Below are 18401 nucleotides of genomic sequence, written 5' to 3'. Positions count from 1 at the left end.
AAGAAATAAGCTTTTGTTGTGTTTGGAAAATGGGATCTTTTTTTCAGCTCATGAAAAATTGGACCATCACTTTACATGTTTGTTTATACTTTTGCTCAGTATAGAATCAATTAGTAGACTGCAAATAGACTGCAGTCATCCAGAACAACAGAAGCTTTTACGCTAGACTCAGTGTTGTATTCTTGAAGGGCATTTAGGCCTTTGGGACTTCTGCATCACTGGGCATCTCACAGCTGGATTTTCCTTTGTAGTCTGTTATCATCTGCAAACCCTGCCATATACGACGAGCGTCGGAGCCAGTATAATAGGCTTCCACCTTTCTCCTATATTGTCATTTTGCATGTTCGATGTCTCATTGGAGGTCGTAGCGGGCTTATTTATATGGGTCCATGTCCGTGTCCCGTTCCTTGTAATCGGTAGCTCTAGCCTTTAACCCAGCATGCATACCTTCATATAGTTACTGTGGGGACGACGTAGTCTATGCACTTATTGATGAAGCCTGTGACAAATGTGGTAAACTAGCCTAGCCTCTGTTTCATCGGAAACACTTCCGTATTATCATTGCATTGCTGCTGTTTTTTATATAAAGAAATGTTCAAGCCTGATCTATTTATGTAGCCAATACTGTAGTCCGTTCAATTTGTTCGTTTATTTTCAGTTATCGGCTCTGTCAATTTTGTTAAAATGTGTTTCCGCCCGGTCTCGAACCGGGGACCTTTCGCGTGTGAGGCGAACGTGATAACCACTACACTACGGAAACCTTAGAAAATATTAGTTAGGTGTCATTTTGACTAGGTGAAGGGTTCGTCGCGCTCAGAACGTAATGAAGTCAGAAATTGCTTTGTCTATCACCGTTGCTTTTCCACTGGTTATTTTAAGAAATGTCTAAGACAGTTCCATTCATGTATACTGTAGTCCAGATTTACGATTTACGATAACCCAGCATGGATACCTTCATATAGTCACTGTGGGGATGACGTAGTCTATGCACTTATCATTGCATTGCTGCTGTTTTTTATTTAAAGAAATGTTCAAGCCGGTTCTATCTATGTAGCCCTATGCATGTGTTGTCTATTTTCAGTTATTGTCCCGATCTATTTTGTTAAAATGTGTTTCCGCCCGGTTTCGAACCGGGGACCTTTCGCGTGTGAGGCGAACGTGATAACCACTACACTACGGAAACTGAGATACAAGAGGACTTGGGTATGAGTTTGAGTGGTTGGGGAGGTTCGTTGCGCTTGGAATCTAATGAAAGGGAGAGGTCGCTTGGTCTATTTCCATCAATGGTGGAAAAAGTACCCAACTATTATACTTGAGTATAAGTATAGATACCTTATTAATAGAAAGTTAAAAGTCAAAGTCACCCAGGAAAATAACACTTGAGTAAAAGTCTAAAAGTATTTGGTTCTAAATACACTTAAGTATCAAAAGTAAATGTAATTGCTAAAATATACTTAATATCAAAAGTAGTAGTATAAATACTTTCAAATTACTTATTTTAAGCAAAGCAGATGGCACCATTGTCTTGTTTTAGAAATGTATGGATAGCCAGGGACACACGCCAACATAATTTACTAAAGATGCACTTGTGTTTAGAGAGTCTGCCAGATCAAAGGCAGTAAGTAGGGATGACCATGTGTTTTCTTGATAAGTGCGTGAATTGGACCATTTCCTATCCTGCTAAGCATTCAAAATGTAACGAGTTCTTTGGGTGTCAGGTAAAATGTATGGAGTAAAAAGCACGTCATTTTCTTTAGGAATGTAGTGAAGTAAAAGTTGCCCAAAAAATAAATAGTAAAGTAAAGTACAGATACCCCCCAAAAAACTACTTAAGTAGTACTTTAAGGTAATTGTACTTAAGTACTTTACACCACTGATTACCATGGCATTTCCACTGATTATTTGAAGAAATGTCCAAGACGGTTTTATTTATGTATACTGTAGGCCACGGATCATCAACTAAATTTAGCCGCGGGCGGATTTTTCCCTTGAGCGGATTGTTAGGGGACCAAAACATAATTACAAATCATTTGTAAACTGCAAATTGACCACAAAAAGCCCAAACAGATATAATATTTGACTAAAACACAATCATTTCAAACATTGCTTACATTTGTATACCATCACATATATCTTTATTATGCGTGGGAATACTTTCCAAAGCATGGATTGCTGTCATACCATGTCCATTGACTGCCAACACCACAGTGTAAGGAAACCAGTAAATGTGTAATTCTGGGTGAACTATCGATTTAACTTGATGTAGGGAATGTATTTCGTACTTGTTTCCGTAGTGTAGTGGTTATCACGTTCGCCTAACACGCGAAAGGTCCCCGGTTCGAGACCGGGCGGAAACACTTTTTCCAAAATTTGACAGTACCCTAGGTCTCAGAACAAATACATTGACGAAATAAATAGAAGGGACTTGGACATTTCTTCAATCACATTACGTAATAACCATTTAATAATAATTCCCCTTTGGGATATACAGAATTATTCAGTTTGATACAAAACCCCCTTGGAGTTACATATTTACTGCGTTGCATTATATAGTTGTTTATGTAACAACCTGCTACAATTCGAGATAAATGGCAACAGTGTATGTGTATGATACGATGAACTGTTGATAAAATGTACTTTGTATCTGACGCGACTGCGCGTTGAAATACAACTCCCACAACCCTGCACTCCGTGAAAGACGCAAGTGCGCATGCGCTGTTCAACCCATTATTTTGTTCTCCTCAAGCCACAAATAAAGAACAGGCTGAGTGTTCTTTGATATGAATTAAATATTAATATACGGAAACATTTAGTTCCTGTTCAATGTTACTCTTATACATGGAGTTACACGATACATAGCTTTGCATTTTGGCCGGGCTGTAAAGCCCGCCGTCGGGGGATTCGAGGCCGAAAACACTGCGGAGTGACAGCACGATAGCTTGGGTGTTTAGCTATTTGGTTAGCTAGCCTGCTAACGGAAGGGGTTCGAGAGGAGGGAAAATAAGATAGAGGAATTTTGACAACTCCGTCTTTCAGGCAGAAAGGGCTGCGGCTGCCCTTTTCCTGTCAAACCTGCCGAGCGGATGGCGCACCTACGCGACATGCAGAACCAGGTAGGTAGCCTAATCTGTAGGGACTGTCACCCCGTTTAGCCAAGGCGAACCCCGATGACTGCGAGGCATTCGATTAATAGATGGGCGGGTTTAGGTGGGTGGGGGCGCCTAGCTAAATCATTACACACTGACACAGACGACTGGAGATTTCGAAGATAGCGGAGATGTACACACCCATCCGAAATCCATTCAGCCTCCAATGTTTAATCTTGTCTCTGTCAACAACACACATCCTCCTAATCCCCATCAAGTAAACCAGCTAACCAATAACATTGTCGGTTATTTGCACGATTTATATTGTAGCCTATTTGGACAACATATGATCAAATGACCTTTCTAAACTGTAATAACCTCTTACAAATAGATCATCAAACCAGAATGGCCAAATGTCTTGACAGATCCAGTTTACGTGCTAATAAAGCCTGTATTTGTGCCTCTTACTAAGTCCTATGTTGTCACTGCTTTCCTGTGGAGCAGAATTCCAGGCTGGACCCTAAGGAATACTTCAAGCAGGAGCACATTGGGAATATTCAATTTTATTTGGAATGGGAACCAGACAAAATTAAAAGGGCCTATTTATATAATGAATATGAATTCGGAGAGCAGAAATGATTAAATCATTAATTACACCTCTCACTAAAGGCTTCAGCGAAACAAAAGTTATACTTAAATCCAAACGAGTTCTCTAGTAAATTAATATGAATGTCTCACTCCATGATAAAGAATGGCCTTTTTCCTTTTATTCAGATTACAACCTCAATAACTTTCAGTTATTGAAATGGAAATCATCTCCCAAATATCTTCTTTTTTAAAAATTTCTATTTAATCCACCAGAAAAAAAAACTGAACAAATATTGTGGTTAAACTCAAATATACTAATAAATTAAAAAAACTTTGGGGCGATTTTTTCTTTAAGTATCTTTGTAAATTATATCATAAATAGGATTGGTGGAGTTATGTCACACATGAAGCTAACTAAATACATGGAAATGTCTGCTCTACCCAAAATTACAACCAATTAATTGCAGCATAACTGCAAAAGTGGAAGGGGGGGAAAAGTAGGGAACTTGTCTGTCGGCCCTGCATTGAAGACCATAATTGTTTAAAGAAAATTGTGATAAAAGTATACCAGTTTCATTTAAGGACCAACAAATTGACAGCTGTGCCATATAAATTGCAAAATAGTTGGAGAGAGATTTGTGACGTACCGATTCCATGACACATGGTTTATGAACTGATACGCAAAACGATGCCGGTTTCAAAACGTAGAATTTTTCAATTTAAATTATTATACAAAATTCTTGCAAACAATAAAATGTTATATAGGCTGTATCACATCCGGCCGTGATTGGGAGTCCCATAGGGCGGTGCACAATTGGCTCAGCGTTGTCCAGGTTTGGCCGTCATTGTAAATAAGAATTTGTTCTTAACTGACTTGCCTAGTTAAATAAAAAATTAAATAAATGTAAAAAAATAAATATATGGGGGATACAACCTTCCCAGCTCTGCAGATGTTGCTGCAAAGAGACAGAATCATTAGATCATTTGTTTTGGTACTGTCCATATGTAGCTTGTTTTTGGTCACAGGTCCAGGAACGGCTGAAGAATTGCAACATTTACCTGGAGCTAACTCTGCAGATAGTACTACTGGGTGATTTGAAAAGTAATATTCAAACGATTAATAATACTTATAGAAAATGTTTTATTTAATTTATTTAGAATCTGTAGAAATTATGAGAAAAGAAAGGTTCAGAACTTTTGTGAAAGATCACACCACAGTTAAATTATATGGCAAATAGAGATCCAATATGGATGGTGTTAAGAGATAGATGGGAGGGGTTGAATGGAGCTGAAGGTTGGGACTAATAACTAGATAACTAATGTAAAACATACTGTTTACCGTAAAACGTATATAGGTTCAGAACTATGGTGAAATAAATAGATGGGAGAGATTGAGGTTAGAGGAAGGCCAGAACCAACAACATATAACTACTGTAAAATAGATTGTGCCTGTAAAAACTATATAGTACATATAAAGCTAATTCTGCTGGAAGCAGAAGCCTAAGTGTTGTTGTTCACTAGTTTACTCCAATTAGGGGTGGGGTGGTAGGATTAGAACATAATAAAGGAAAATATATTGATTGGTACTGTATATACAACTCATTCCAGGGTTTTTCTTTATTTTTTACATTGTAGAATAATAGTGAAGACAAACTATGAAATAACACATATCATGTAATCATGTAATAACCAAAAAAGTGTTAAATCTAAATATATTTAATATTTTAGATTCTTCAAAGTAGCCACCATTTGTCCAAACTTTTGACTGGTACTGTGTATGTATGTACAGTGGGGAGAACAAGTATTTGATAAACTGCCAATTTTGCAGGTTTTCCTACTTACAAAGCATGTAGAGGTCTGTAATTTTTATCATAGGTACACTTCAACTGTGAGAGACGGAATCTAAAACAAAAATCCAGAAAATCACATTGTATGATTTTTAAGTAATTCATTTGCATTTTATTGCATGACATAAGTATTTGATACATCAGAAAAGCATAACTTAATATTTGGTACAGAAACCTTTGTTTGCAATTACAGAGATCATACGTTTCCTGTAGTTCTTGACCAGGTTTGCACACACTGCAGCAGGGATTTTGGCCCACTCCTCCTCCATAAAGACCTTCTCCAGATCTTTCAGGTTTCGGGGCTGTCGCTGGGCAATACGGACTTTCAGCTCCCTCCAAAGATTTTCTATTGGGTTCAGGTCTGGAGACTGGCTAGGCCACTCCAGGATCTTGAGATGCTTCTCATGGAGCCACTACTTAGTTGCCCTGGCTGTGTGTTTCGGGTTGTTGTCATGCTGGAAGACCCAGCCACGACCCATCTTCAATGCTCTTACTGAGGGAAGGAGGTTGTTGGCCAAGATCTCGCGATACATGGCCCCATCCATCCTCCCCTCAATACGGTGCAGTCGTATTTTGCAGTCCCCTTTGCAGAAAAGCATCCCCAAAGAATTGTTTCCACCTCCATGCTTCACTGTTGGCATGGTGTTCTTGGGGTTGTACTCATCCTTCTTCTTCCTCCAAACACGCAAGTGGAGTTTAGACCAAAAAGCTAAATTTTTGTCTCATCAGACCACATGACCTTCTCCCATTCCTCCTCTGGATCATCCAGATGGTCATTGGCAAACTTCAGACGGGCCTGGACATGTGCTGGCTTGAGCAGGGGGACCTTGCGTGCGCTGCAGGATTTTAATCCATGGCGGCGTAGTGTGTTACTAATGGTTTTCTTTGAGACTGTGGTCCCAGCTCTCTTCAGGTCATTGACCAGGTCCTGCCGTGTAGTTCTGGGCTGATCCCTCACCTTCCTCATGATCATTGATGCCCCACGAGGTGAGATCTTGCATGGAGCCCCAGACCGAGGGTGATTGACCATCATCTTGAACTTCTTCCATTTTCGAATAATTGCGCCAACAGTTGTTGCCTTCTCACCAAGCTGCTTGCCTATTGTCCTGTAGCCCATCCCAGCCTTGTGCAGGTCTACAATTTTATCCCTGATGTCCTTACACAGCTCTTTGGCCAGGTGCAGTTAACAGGTGCAGTTAATACAGGTAATGAGTGGAGAACAGGAGGGCTTCTTAAATAAAAACTAACAGGTCTGTGAGAGATGGAATTTTTACTGGTTGGTAGGTGATCAAATACTTATGTCATGCAATAAAATGCAAATGAATTACTTAAAAATCATACAATGTGATTTTCTGGATTTTTGATAAATGGACCTATGATAAAAATTACAGACCTCTACATGCTTTGTAAGTAGGAAAACCTGCAAAATCGGCAGTTTATCAAATACTTGTTCTGTATGTGTATATACACTCAGCAAAAAAAGAAACGTCCTCACTGTCAACTGCGTTTATTTTCAGCAAACTTAACGTGTAAATATTTGTATGAACATAACAAGATTCAACAACTGAGACATAAACTGAACAAGTTCCACAGACATGTGGCTAACATAAATTTAATAATATGTCCCTGAACAAAGGGAGGGGGGGGGGGTGAAAATCAAAAGTAACAGTCAGTATCTGGTGTGGCCACCAGCTTCATTAAGTACTGCAGTGCATCTCCTCCTCATGAACTGCACAAGATTTGCCAGTTCTTGCTGTGAGATGTTACCCCACTCTTCCACCAAGGCACCTGCAGTTCCCGGACATTTCTGGGGGGAATGGCCCTAACCCTCACCCTTCGATCCAACAGGTCCCAGAAGTGCTCAATGGGATTGAGATCCGGGCTCTTCGCTGGCCATGGCAGAACACTGACATTCCTGTCTTGCAGGAAATCACGCACAGAACGAGCAGTATGGCTGGTGGCATTGTCATGCTGGAGGGTCATGTCAGGATGAGCCTGCAGGAAGGGTACCACATGAGGGAGGAGGATGTCTTCCCTGTAACGCACAGCGTTGAGATTGCCTGCAATGACAACAAGCTCAGTCCGATGATGCTGTGACACACCGCCCCAGACCATGACGGAGTCTCCGCCTCCAAATCGATCCCGCTCCAGAGTACAGGCCTCGGTGTAAAGCTCATTCCTTCGACGATAAACGCGAATCCGACCATCACCCCTGGTGAGACAAAACTGCGACTCGTCAGTGAAGAGCACTTTTTGACAGTCCTGTCCAGCGACGGTGGGTTTGTGCCCATAGGCGACGTTGTTGCCGGTGATGTCTGGTGAGGACCTGCCTTACAACAGGCCTACAAACCCCCAGTCCAGCTTCTCTCAGCCTATTGCAGACAGTCTGAGCACTGATGGAGGGATTGTGCGTTCCTGGTGTAACTCTGGCAGTTGTTGCCATCCTGCACCTGTCCCGCAGGTGTGATTTTCGGTTGTACTGATCCTGTGCAGGTGTTGTTACACGTGGTCTGCCACTGCGAGGACGATCAGCTGTCCGTCCTGTCTCCCTGTAGCTCTGTCTTAGGCGTCTCACAGTACGGACACTGCAATTTATTGCCCTGGCCACATCTGCAGTCCTCATGCCTCCTTGCAGCATGCCTAAGGCATGTTCACGCAGATAAGCAGGGACCCTGGGCATCTTTCTTTTGGTGTGTTTCAGAATCAGTAGAAAGGCTTCTTTAGTGTCATAAGTTTTCATAACTGACCTTAATTGCCTACCGTCTGTAAACTGTTAGTGTCTTCACGACCGTTCCACAGGTGCATGTTTATTAATAGTTTATGGTTCATTGGACAAGCATTGGAGACAGTGTTTAAACCCTTTATAATGAAGATCTGTGAAGTTATTTGGATTTTTATGAATTATCTTTGAAAGACAGGGTCCTGAAAAAGGGACATTTCTTTTTTTGCTAAGTTTATATATATTTGCATACAAGTATATGGGGGATTGGAAGTGATGCAGACAATTACATTGATGGAAGCTACAATCTCTCTGCAATATTAAGGCTGATCTGCCCCATAAAATAATAATTAAAAAAGCTTACTAAGTCCTTCTATGTTGTCACTGCTTTCCTGTGGAGCAGAATTCCAGGCTGGATCCTGAGGAATACTTCACCAAGCAGGAGCGCATTGGGAAGGGCTCCTTTGGAGAGGTCTACAAGGGCATCAACAACCGCACCAAAGAGGTAGTGGCCATCAAGATCATTGACCTGGAAGAAGCCGAGGACGAGATCGAAGACATACAGCAGGAGATCACTGTACTGAGTCAGTGTGACAGCCCCTTTGTCACCAAGTACTATGGCTCCTACCTGAAGGTAAAGCTAAACGCATAGATCGACAGAGACTGAAAGAGAGAGACACACACACAGACATACATACAATAATATACACCAATATATACACACGCACACAAACTCACACACTCTGAGACTTCTGCCTATGTTCAGGTCAAATCTCACAGCAATCCTTAGCATTGAAAACGTCTCGGTCTCTGTTTCTCCAGGGCACTAAGCTGTGGATCATCATGGAGTATTTGGGTGGGGGATCAGCTCTGGACCTGGTAAGACAATGCCTTTCCTAATTGCCCCTGAGGGGATAAGTACAATTGTATTTAATTGAGTCAATGCCAATTGTTTGATTCATAAATGCTGACTTAGATGTCTGATTAATAAATTCTAACTTACAATACAAATGCATGAGTTGGAGGATGTACACAGCACACGTATTTAGCAATAATCTAAATAGGCTCTCAGCAAGAAACTCTCCCTTTCTCCCTCCCCCCGTTTTCTCTTTCTTTCTCTCCCACTATCTCTCTCTCTGTCTCTCCCCAACTATTTATCTCACTTCAGCTACGTCCTGGGCCTCTAGAAGAGACCTATATCGCCACCATACTGAGGGAAATACTGAAGGGACTGGAGTACCTGCACTCTGAGAGGAAGATCCACAGAGATATCAAAGGTTCAGGCTGCTCCCTTTGGTCCTCTATCAATCTGTCTATGCAACAGGACAGCACCCCCTAACAGAATCCCCCAACCATCGAAATGATACCCTGAGCCTGCACTCTCCTGGCGGTTTACGTAGTGTCGTGGTTATCACGTTCGCCTAACACGCAAAAGGTCCCCGGTTCAAAACCGGGCATAAACATATTTTCAAAAAGTAAATAGCAGCTGCTGTGTCTGCGGAACCGAGTTTTCGTTCCCTTGAACTAAAGGTCTCAGTGTCTGCACATGTGTTTTCTCTACTTGACACAAAGTCTCTGCTCTACTTGTAGAGAACAGGGGTGTATTCATTAGCCAGATTCTATTGAAAAACGCTGCCGTTGTGAAACGTTTTTTAACGGAAACCATTTACTCCAAACAGAAAACATTTTACAACGAAAACAAGAGTTTCTATTGGACAAATTCATGTAGGTCCCTCCCCGTTTTGTTTGCTCTGTTTGCTTCCATTTGGTTCCTAGAGTAAACGGTAAGCAGTTTCCGTTGCAATACGTTTTGCAACAGAATACGACTAATGAATACACTCCAGGCTACTCTGGCGAAAGCTGAATCAATGTCTGCAAGATCACATAATGATAGTATTATACATAACACAACCTAATAAAATAGCATAGTATGACATTACTGTAAGACAAAATCACCACTACATCTTTCTCTCGTGGCCAAAACTGAACAGCGCACCACGAGGCAAAATGCTACAGTTTACTAACACCATCTGCTTTGAAATTCGCTCACTGTACATCATTCAAAACAACACTGTAGGCTACTTCGAAACAACACTGTGTTACTCAAGAAGATCTAAGTATCCCCATGAAACTGATTGAGATCAACTGGTTAGTAGCGGATGGACGTTTCACCGATAAAACTTGAAGAATTATAATCTGCGATTAACAGAAAAATGTGAAGGGAGAGACCAAATGTGTGTGGAAAGTAGAGGTAAAGAAACACATGCGCAGAACGTGAAATGCACACGAGCAAAAGTTCGGGACCTTCAATCAGGGTAAAAAAGTTGTTTCCGCAGCCACTCCGATATGTACATTCAAGTGCCAGTTTACTAGGTACACCCATTTAGTACCGGGTGGGAACCCCCTTTGCCTCCAAAACAGCCTGACTTCTTGGGGGCATAGATTCTACAAGGTGTGGTATCAAGGGACCTAAAGTGTGACAGGAAAACATTCCCCACACCACTGCCACCAGTCTGTAACGTTGACACCAGGCAGAATGGGCCATGGACTCAAGCTGCTTACGCTAAATCCTGACTCTGCCATCAGCATGACGCAACAGGAACCGTGATTCGTCGGACCAGGCAATGTTTTTCCACTCCTCAATTGCCCAGTGTTGGTGATCACACGTCCACCTGAGCAGCTTCTTCTTGTTTTTAGCTGATAGGAGTGGGACCCGGTGTGGTCGTCTGCTGCAATAGCCCATCCATGACAAGGACCGACGAGTTGTGCATTCTGAGATGCTGTTCTGCACACCACTGTTGTACTGCACCGTTATAACGATCCATTTTCATGAACGGGGTGGTGTACCTAATAAACTGGCCACTGAGTGTATATGTAGACAAAATAAAATAACTTGATATACTGGTACATACTTTATCATGTGGGATCATTTTACCTGCCAGTTCACTTCAGTTTCCATAGTGTAGTGATTATCACATTCACCTCACACGCTCAGTCCAGGTCCCCAGTTCAAAACCGTGTGGAAACATGTTTTAATAAAATAGATATGGGCCGATGACTGAAAATAAACACACATACATACAGTAGACCTATACAGTAGATACAATAAGTAGAACAGTTTTGGACATTTCTTCGAATGACCAGCAACAATGAAATGGTAATAGGTTAAGCAATATTCTGCATGTGATACTCATAAACCTGCTACTCCGAAAGCACAAAGAATCCATTAGGTTCTGAGAGTGATAAATATTAAATCTTGCAGTTGAGTTTATGTAAAGTTCACAAGAAATGGGCCTGCCAATAACAATAATTCTTATTCCAATCTCCCATTATAGTTTTGTTAAAGAGATTTTCCGGTACTATTTTAGCCGGTAGTTCTGAAAGTAGCGCCCACGAGCCAAAAGTGATCCCCAGAGATTGCGTACTACGTCACAAATGTGCACCGCGTCATTGCTCTCTCTACTGTGTTTGCATTGTGCTAGCTGTCACTCAAATGGCAAGGGGCTGAAGCTCATTGGCTGAAACTCAAATTGCTAGGGGGCTGGCTCACGTGGGGGTGAATGTAGGGAAAATGGCGCATAACATCTTCCAGAAAACAGTCGCTTTCAAACTTGGGATTTTGTGGCTAATTGAGCTAAGACAGTAACTCTCCTCATACACTACATGGTATGTGGACACCCCTTAAAATTAGTGGATTTGGCTATTTCAACCACATCCGTTGCTGACCGGTGTATAAAATCGAGCACACAGCAATGCAATCTCCATAGACAAACATTAGCAGTAGAATGGCCTTACTGAAGAGCTCAGTGACTTTCAGTGGCACAGTCATAGGATGCCACCTTTCCAACAAGTCAGTCAGTCAAAACATTTTCAACTGTAGGTGCTGTTATTGTGAAGTGGAAACGTCTAGGAGCAACAACAGCTCAACCGCAAAGTGGTAGGCCACACAAGCTCACGGAACGGGACCACTGAAGCACGTAGCGCATAAAAATTGTCTATCCTCGGTTGCAACACTCACTACTGAGTAACAAACTGCCTCTGGAAGCAACTTCAGCACAATAATTGTTTGTCGGGAGCTTCATGAAATGGGTTTACATGGCCGAGCATCCACACAAGCCTAAGATCACCTTGCGCAATGCCAAGCGTCGGATAGACTGGTGTAATGGAGTGATGAATTACACTTCACCATCTGGCAGTCTGACGGACTAATCTTGGTTTAGCGCATGTGCCCTTGATTTTGGAATGAGAAGTTTGACAAACAGGTGTCCACATATTTCTGGTTATGTAGTGTATATTATGCAGGTATGATCTACACGTTCACACATCCAGCCAAACAAAAAATGCAAAGTACCTGAGCATGTCTTTAATAGTTGAAAAAATACTAAAGACTGATCTGGGAAGATCATGTAGAACTGGGCCTTAGTAGAAAACTATATGTGCCAGTGGATATGCGGTTCAGCCGACACAGATCTGTCCAGTCCAAGATGTCTTCAGAACAGGTTTATTACAGATGCTGGGTTTAACCACACTCCTTGTTTTGACTGCCTACTGTGTAAGTGTGTGTAAAAGTGGTCTTATTGAAGCCATTGGATGCTGGTGAGGGGAGGACGGCTCATAATAATGAATGGAATGGCGTTAATGGAATGGTATCAAACACATGGAAACCAGGTCTTTGATGTCTTTGAGACCATTCCATTCATTCCGTTCCAGCCATTACTATGAGTCCATCCTCCCCATTTAAAGTGCCACCAGCCACCACTGATGAAGGAATAGAAAGGAAAGAAATAACCATTAGTATTGGCTTACATGACATACCATAGAGTAGACTGTGGGGGTATACAGAATTTATTATGACAAGGTACTGCTCTGCCATGGTAAAATGCAAGGGGCAATGCCAAATACACTTTACAAATTACAGAATAAAGATCCATTTACTGGTAAGTAAACGTGACTGGAATGTATCTAAGGTCTTGCATGAGACCAGAACCAACGTGAAATAGTGGCCAACTGCTTCATGTGGAAAGGGACAGGCTTTTAGGCTATATGCAACATTTGGCTACATACAGTACCTACCTACATGATATAATTACATGGCTACATAAAATAATCTAAATGTCCACAAACACGGCTATAACTTTAACCTGACAACATGAGTAAAATAATATGCCTAAAACGATATAGCGTTACTTATGTGCTATACCAAGACTAACAAGCTAATGTTAAGATGACTGGCTGATATCTTGGCTTAGCTAGCTAGCAATTGCATGAAGCACATGGAAAAGGAAAACATGTTACCATAAACACGGTAAATAACTGAACTGCCTTAGCAAGCAATGACATGTCACAGTACTTACAATTAGATGCATGCACTAACTGCAGGTTGCATTCAATAAAGTTGAGGAACAGTCCAAGGAGCTTCTGACTTCGATCTCACTCTGAAGATGGCCCGGCTCAGTCAGGTTCACCGGGAATGACGAACTGTGATTGGCTGATATAGGTACTACTAATAAAAATAAAGGGTGTTGGGCAAGTACAACAAACTATTAGATTGGGGCTGCTGAAACGACTAGCTAACTGTTAATTAATGGTGCTCTTTAGCTAACTGGGTAGTGTTGTGATCTAACGTTACTGATATAAAACATATATATTGTTCAATCTTGTTATTACATGTCGTTACAGTGTTTAAACAGTAGATGTTCTGATTCATCAGGGGCTGGAGATTTTGCAGGAGAATCATCCATACAAACTGATTTCTACAAAGCAATAGCTGTAGGCCAATAGATCAACATAGAGAACATTAATTGCCATCTTCTTTTTGAATGATGTAAGTGTTGTGATGATATCTATTAAATGTAAGTTCTCACTGTAAGTCACTTTGGATAAAAGTGTCTAAGTGGCATTTATTATTATTATAATATATTGACCACCAACCTTGCTGTCTCCCTCCCCTTCTCCCTCTCTCTGTGGCAGCTGCCAATGTGCTGCTGTCAGAGCAAGGCGACGTGAAGCTGGCAGATTTTGGCGTGGCGGGCCAGCTGACCGACACCCAGATCAAGAGGAACACATTCGTGGGCACTCCCTTCTGGATGGCGCCCGAGGTCATCAAACAGTCGGCGTACGACTTTAAGGTCAGCAGCCCCCACGGAGTTGGCAGTTGGCTCAAATATGTCCTAGTCTGTAGGGTTGGTTGTCAGCAGGGTTTATTTCTGTTAGTTCAGGATATTCAATGAAACTCCAATCTGAGAAGAGCCTCTTATTGTCAATGAACATTTTTCTATTTTTGAATTGGAAGATCGTTTCACTTCCTTAATTGACTGAATTGAGGTGGAATTTACATTAATCCTGCTGCTGCTTATTTGTTTTTGATGTCAGCCTCTTTAAACATGTTCAGCACATCCCTTATGAATTCTGTACACATAAATATCAAGTGTGTCTGTGTGTGAGCACATATGTTTTTATCTGTGTATACTTGGCTGTCTTACACTTGTCTGGCTTCCTCCTAGGCGGATATCTGGTCCCTGGGCATCACAGCCATTGAGCTGGCCAAAGGGGAGCCCCCCAACTCAGACCTGCACCCCATGAGGGTCCTCTTCCTCATTCCTAAGAACACCCCTCCCACCCTGGAGGGATCCTACAGCAAGCCCTTCAAAGAGTTTGTGGAGGCCTGCCTCAATAAAGACCCGCGCTTTGTGAGTCAATTCATTTCTCCATTGACAATGATTTTCTGTTGAGTGCTAGGCTTAATCTGGGTTCTGGGAAACTGGCCCTGAGAAGTCTACCTGATTGAGGGGACTAGCAGTAGACAACCTATCATGAGCATGACTTTGTAGGCAGCCTTCCATAAAAGAGAACATGGGTACTTACTCTGTTATAAGCATTTGTTTGTTATATTTATAGAAATAAACTTACAACACCTCTATGGTGCTGCTGGTGCACCTATATTTAGAGTTTTATCATAAAAATACCAACTTCATTTCTAAAGCGCTCAAAGCAGTCATATTTAGTATGGGAATGAATGCGTGTCATTGTACCATGCTCTTTCCTCCATAGAGGCCAACAGCCAAGGAGCTGGTGAAGCACAAGTTCATTACACGCTACACCAAGAAGACAGCCTACCTGTCGGAACTCATCGACCGCTACCGTCGCTGGAGGTCCGAGGGCCACGGGGAGGAGTCCAGCTCAGACGACTCAGATATGTGAGGCCCTTAACACACCCACAAACGCAGACATATACAGTGCACAATGGATGAAGCAGTTTTGAAACACACACACAGACAACCTAACCAACATATTGAATATTTCTGACTGGCTGTAGATATATAACATGCAGTTCTCTATTTTACGTGGTACTGAATTAAACATTTCAAACAGACCTACTGTCTCCTTCTCTTCTTCTTACAGGGATGCTGATGGTGACGACAACCAGAGTCCCGTGTGGACCTTCCCCACAGTCCGACCCAGCTCCATGAACAAACTACAGAAGGGATACACACACTCCGATACAGAGGTGAGACCATGTTGGTGCACATTTAAACACACAAACAAACGGTTTGGGCTGGGACACTGAAGTCATTTGTCTCTCTTTTTTTTTTAGTCTGCAGATTCGGTGAAACGCCAACCCAAGTCACAGTGTCTGTCGGCATTGGTCACTCCCATTTTCAAAGAGGTAACAAGTTACAGAAGCTACTTATTAGAATGTCCACATTGTGTGGACAATACAATTTTCCTTTTCTATTAACTTTATATCTATGCTGAAATGGAACTAATCCCTGTTTGTCCTGTCCAGTTAAAGGAGAAGCGGAGGGCTGCTGGAGGTGGCGTGGGGGCCATTGAAGAGCTGGAGAACGCCTTTAACCTGGCCGAGGAGTCCTGTCCCGGCATCTCAGACCGTCTCGTCACACACATGATGGAGAGGGTCTGCAGGTGAGTCTGGCTTCAAGCACACCCACACACACAATTCCAATACACTTCAGTGACATCCTTTTCTCATCTCTTGTCCTTTGTGACTAACCCCACTGATCTGAAAGGACAAAGAATAAAAGGTGAGGTATGACTATAAGGACACAGATGAGTGCGATTCATTGGAGTCTTATCACTTCAGTGTCACCTAGTCACTCATTTAAATCTACCGTCTTCTATTCATCAGGTTCTCTCTCAATGGTAACACCACCCCCTCCTCGCGGTGAACCCCTGCTGGCTGCTACTCCAAATCCCCTTCCGTCTACTTCTATTCCCCGTCAGACCGTCCAACACCCCCCCCCCCCCCATGGACCACGAAAACCCCTCCTCTGCCCCCTAGTCCACCTGACCAATCTCCCAGAGAACTTTTAATTAGTTATGATTAAATATTTTTACAGTTTTTCTTTATAGAACGGAGAGTATTTAAGAAAAAAGAAAGCCACGACATTAAGAGTGCTGTGTGTACCTGTTAGATCGAGAGAGAAACAATCCTAAAATAAAGTCTATGGAAACGTCTATGGGTTTGTGAGCTTGTCTGTTGCATCACATGCATGGGTGTTGTAGGTTTTCTATTCAATGTAATTCAACAAATAAGACCTGGGTTAAATACCATATTTTAAATAATTCAGGTTGTGCACCTTTGGCACTATTCCATTGTGCTTGACACAAATCAAGCACACAAGTATTGCAAGTGTTTGATAAACATATTCAATCTGGGTCTGAAGCAAATTCTCTGAACATTTTGTTCAATATAAAAACCACCATCCCAGTTTGATCGGTGGCAAGTTCCCATGTTTCCACCTGTCCGGTTCATTTTTAAGCTCCTTAGCTTTCCTCACACTGGCAGTGAACGGCAGGGCCTCGGGTGACCTTAGTCTTAGCCACGCCCACTGCTCCGCTGTTGCCAGGTGGTCATAGGTATGAAGACTCCTTGAGAGCGTTCACCATTTTACAAGCGTTTCACTATGGGAGCTAGGCTAGTGTTAGGAGTTTATACTTTTTTTCAACCCCCCCCCTTCTGACTAGGTTGTACAAACACATACACTGGGTTACAGTATTAAGGACAGGTTTTTGAACATTCTCTGATGTGAAAGGACCATAGTCAAAGTAGCTCGTTTGGCAAAATGTTTGAGAAAAAAAATACTGCTTGCCCTAGATATTTCCATTCAAATTCTGTAAAATGTCATTTATAGATATTAAAATCAGATATGTCATCCCCCATCAAATGCCTGCTGATGCCTACAGAAGATGCTTATTGTCATCTAGCGATGACCTAGACGTGTCCACCAGGATGGCATAGTAGAACTCCGTTGGGGTGCGGGCCATGCCAATCTGATCAAACATTCCCAGTGGGAGGCACCTTGGCAGCAGCTCTGCTTCAGGACACCGGTGATCAGCAGCACCACGTTCTCAATCATGTAGCATGGAGACAAGGACAAACAAGGGGGGGGGGGGGGGGGGGGGGAATAGTGTAGGCTTAGTTCTAAATCATTTAAAATGCTTCCTTTACTTTCTACGTCAAATCAACCACTGATATACAAAGATTTGATGAGTGAACGTGCTATGAAATATTGCCTTCACTTCCAGTCATCTGTTGCCTTAACATTCAGATCAGTGCTTCTCAATCAAGGGAGAAAGGATTCATTTTTTTAGAAACAAACTTGTGGTTAGTATTGTTTTGGCCAGCATACCAACTACTAAGCTTTAAATAATATATACACATTTGGATTAGTGTGAGGAACTCTTATACATGTTCTCTATTGATGAACGTTGTATTTCAAACTGAACAGGATCACTGAACTCATGAATCTAAATAGATGGGCAAATTAATGTGTTTATGTATTTTTTTCCTCCCCAATTTCATGCAATCCAAATTGGTGGGCAAGTAACATTTTTAAAAGAGGAAAGAAGTCAGTTGAATGGATCAGTGACAGCCAAAAGCTAGCAGAAAGTGGTAGGAGGAGGAACATACGAATCATTTGTGTAGTAGATTTGAGCCTAAGGTTACTGGCATACATGTACTTAGTCAAGGAAGGTGTAGCAACTCTGCCTGCCAGAGGCAAGGAGACAGACGTGAGGTTGTGACAATGATGTAGTCGAGGAAGGTGGCGGGGGTGGAGCCGTAGAAGTGAGTTTAGTCAGCATGTTCTCCTTCAGTCTGTGGTCGAAGAGTGACACGGTCAAATCACCGGGAGAACATTA

The 18401-nt window shown here is 42.1% G+C and overlaps 1 protein-coding gene and 3 non-coding genes across 5 annotated transcripts; 2 read left to right on the top strand and 2 right to left on the bottom strand.

The window, feature by feature from the left end:
* Nucleotides 1-687: 687 nt before the first annotated feature.
* Nucleotides 688-760, bottom strand: trnav-cac (transfer RNA valine (anticodon CAC)). Its single transcript has one exon. It is a non-coding gene; the product is annotated as a tRNA-Val (tRNA).
* Nucleotides 761-1110: 350 nt separating this feature from the next.
* On the bottom strand, nucleotides 1111-1183 carry trnav-cac (transfer RNA valine (anticodon CAC)). Its single transcript has one exon. It is a non-coding gene; the product is annotated as a tRNA-Val (tRNA).
* A 1101-nt stretch (nucleotides 1184-2284) lies between these two features.
* Nucleotides 2285-2357, top strand: trnav-aac (transfer RNA valine (anticodon AAC)). The gene has a single exon. It is a non-coding gene; the product is annotated as a tRNA-Val (tRNA).
* A 327-nt stretch (nucleotides 2358-2684) lies between these two features.
* stk25b (serine/threonine kinase 25b) lies at nucleotides 2685-16715 on the top strand. 2 transcript variants are annotated; one of them, XM_036966526.2, is made up of 12 exons: nucleotides 2685-3113; nucleotides 8644-8874; nucleotides 9063-9119; nucleotides 9409-9517; nucleotides 14211-14368; nucleotides 14744-14929; nucleotides 15291-15436; nucleotides 15642-15747; nucleotides 15835-15906; nucleotides 16027-16163; nucleotides 16268-16282; nucleotides 16387-16715. In XM_036966526.2, exons 1-12 carry the CDS (start codon nucleotides 3084-3086, stop codon nucleotides 16424-16426), a joined length of 1287 nt encoding a protein of 428 aa, XP_036822421.1. In that variant the 5' UTR covers nucleotides 2685-3083; the 3' UTR covers nucleotides 16427-16715. The 2 variants fall into 2 exon arrangements, with proteins under 2 accessions (XP_036822421.1, XP_036822422.1); XM_036966527.2 differs by lacking the exon at nucleotides 16268-16282.
* Nucleotides 16716-18401: the final 1686 nt, after the last annotated feature.

Source organism: Oncorhynchus mykiss, chromosome 28, assembly GCF_057628025.1.
Source record: "Oncorhynchus mykiss isolate SJ-2025 chromosome 28, ASM5762802v1, whole genome shotgun sequence".
Lineage (NCBI taxonomy): Eukaryota > Metazoa > Chordata > Actinopteri > Salmoniformes > Salmonidae > Oncorhynchus > Oncorhynchus mykiss.
Note: the sequence above shows the minus strand (reverse complement) of the source record. Positions and strands in the feature narration are given on the sequence as shown.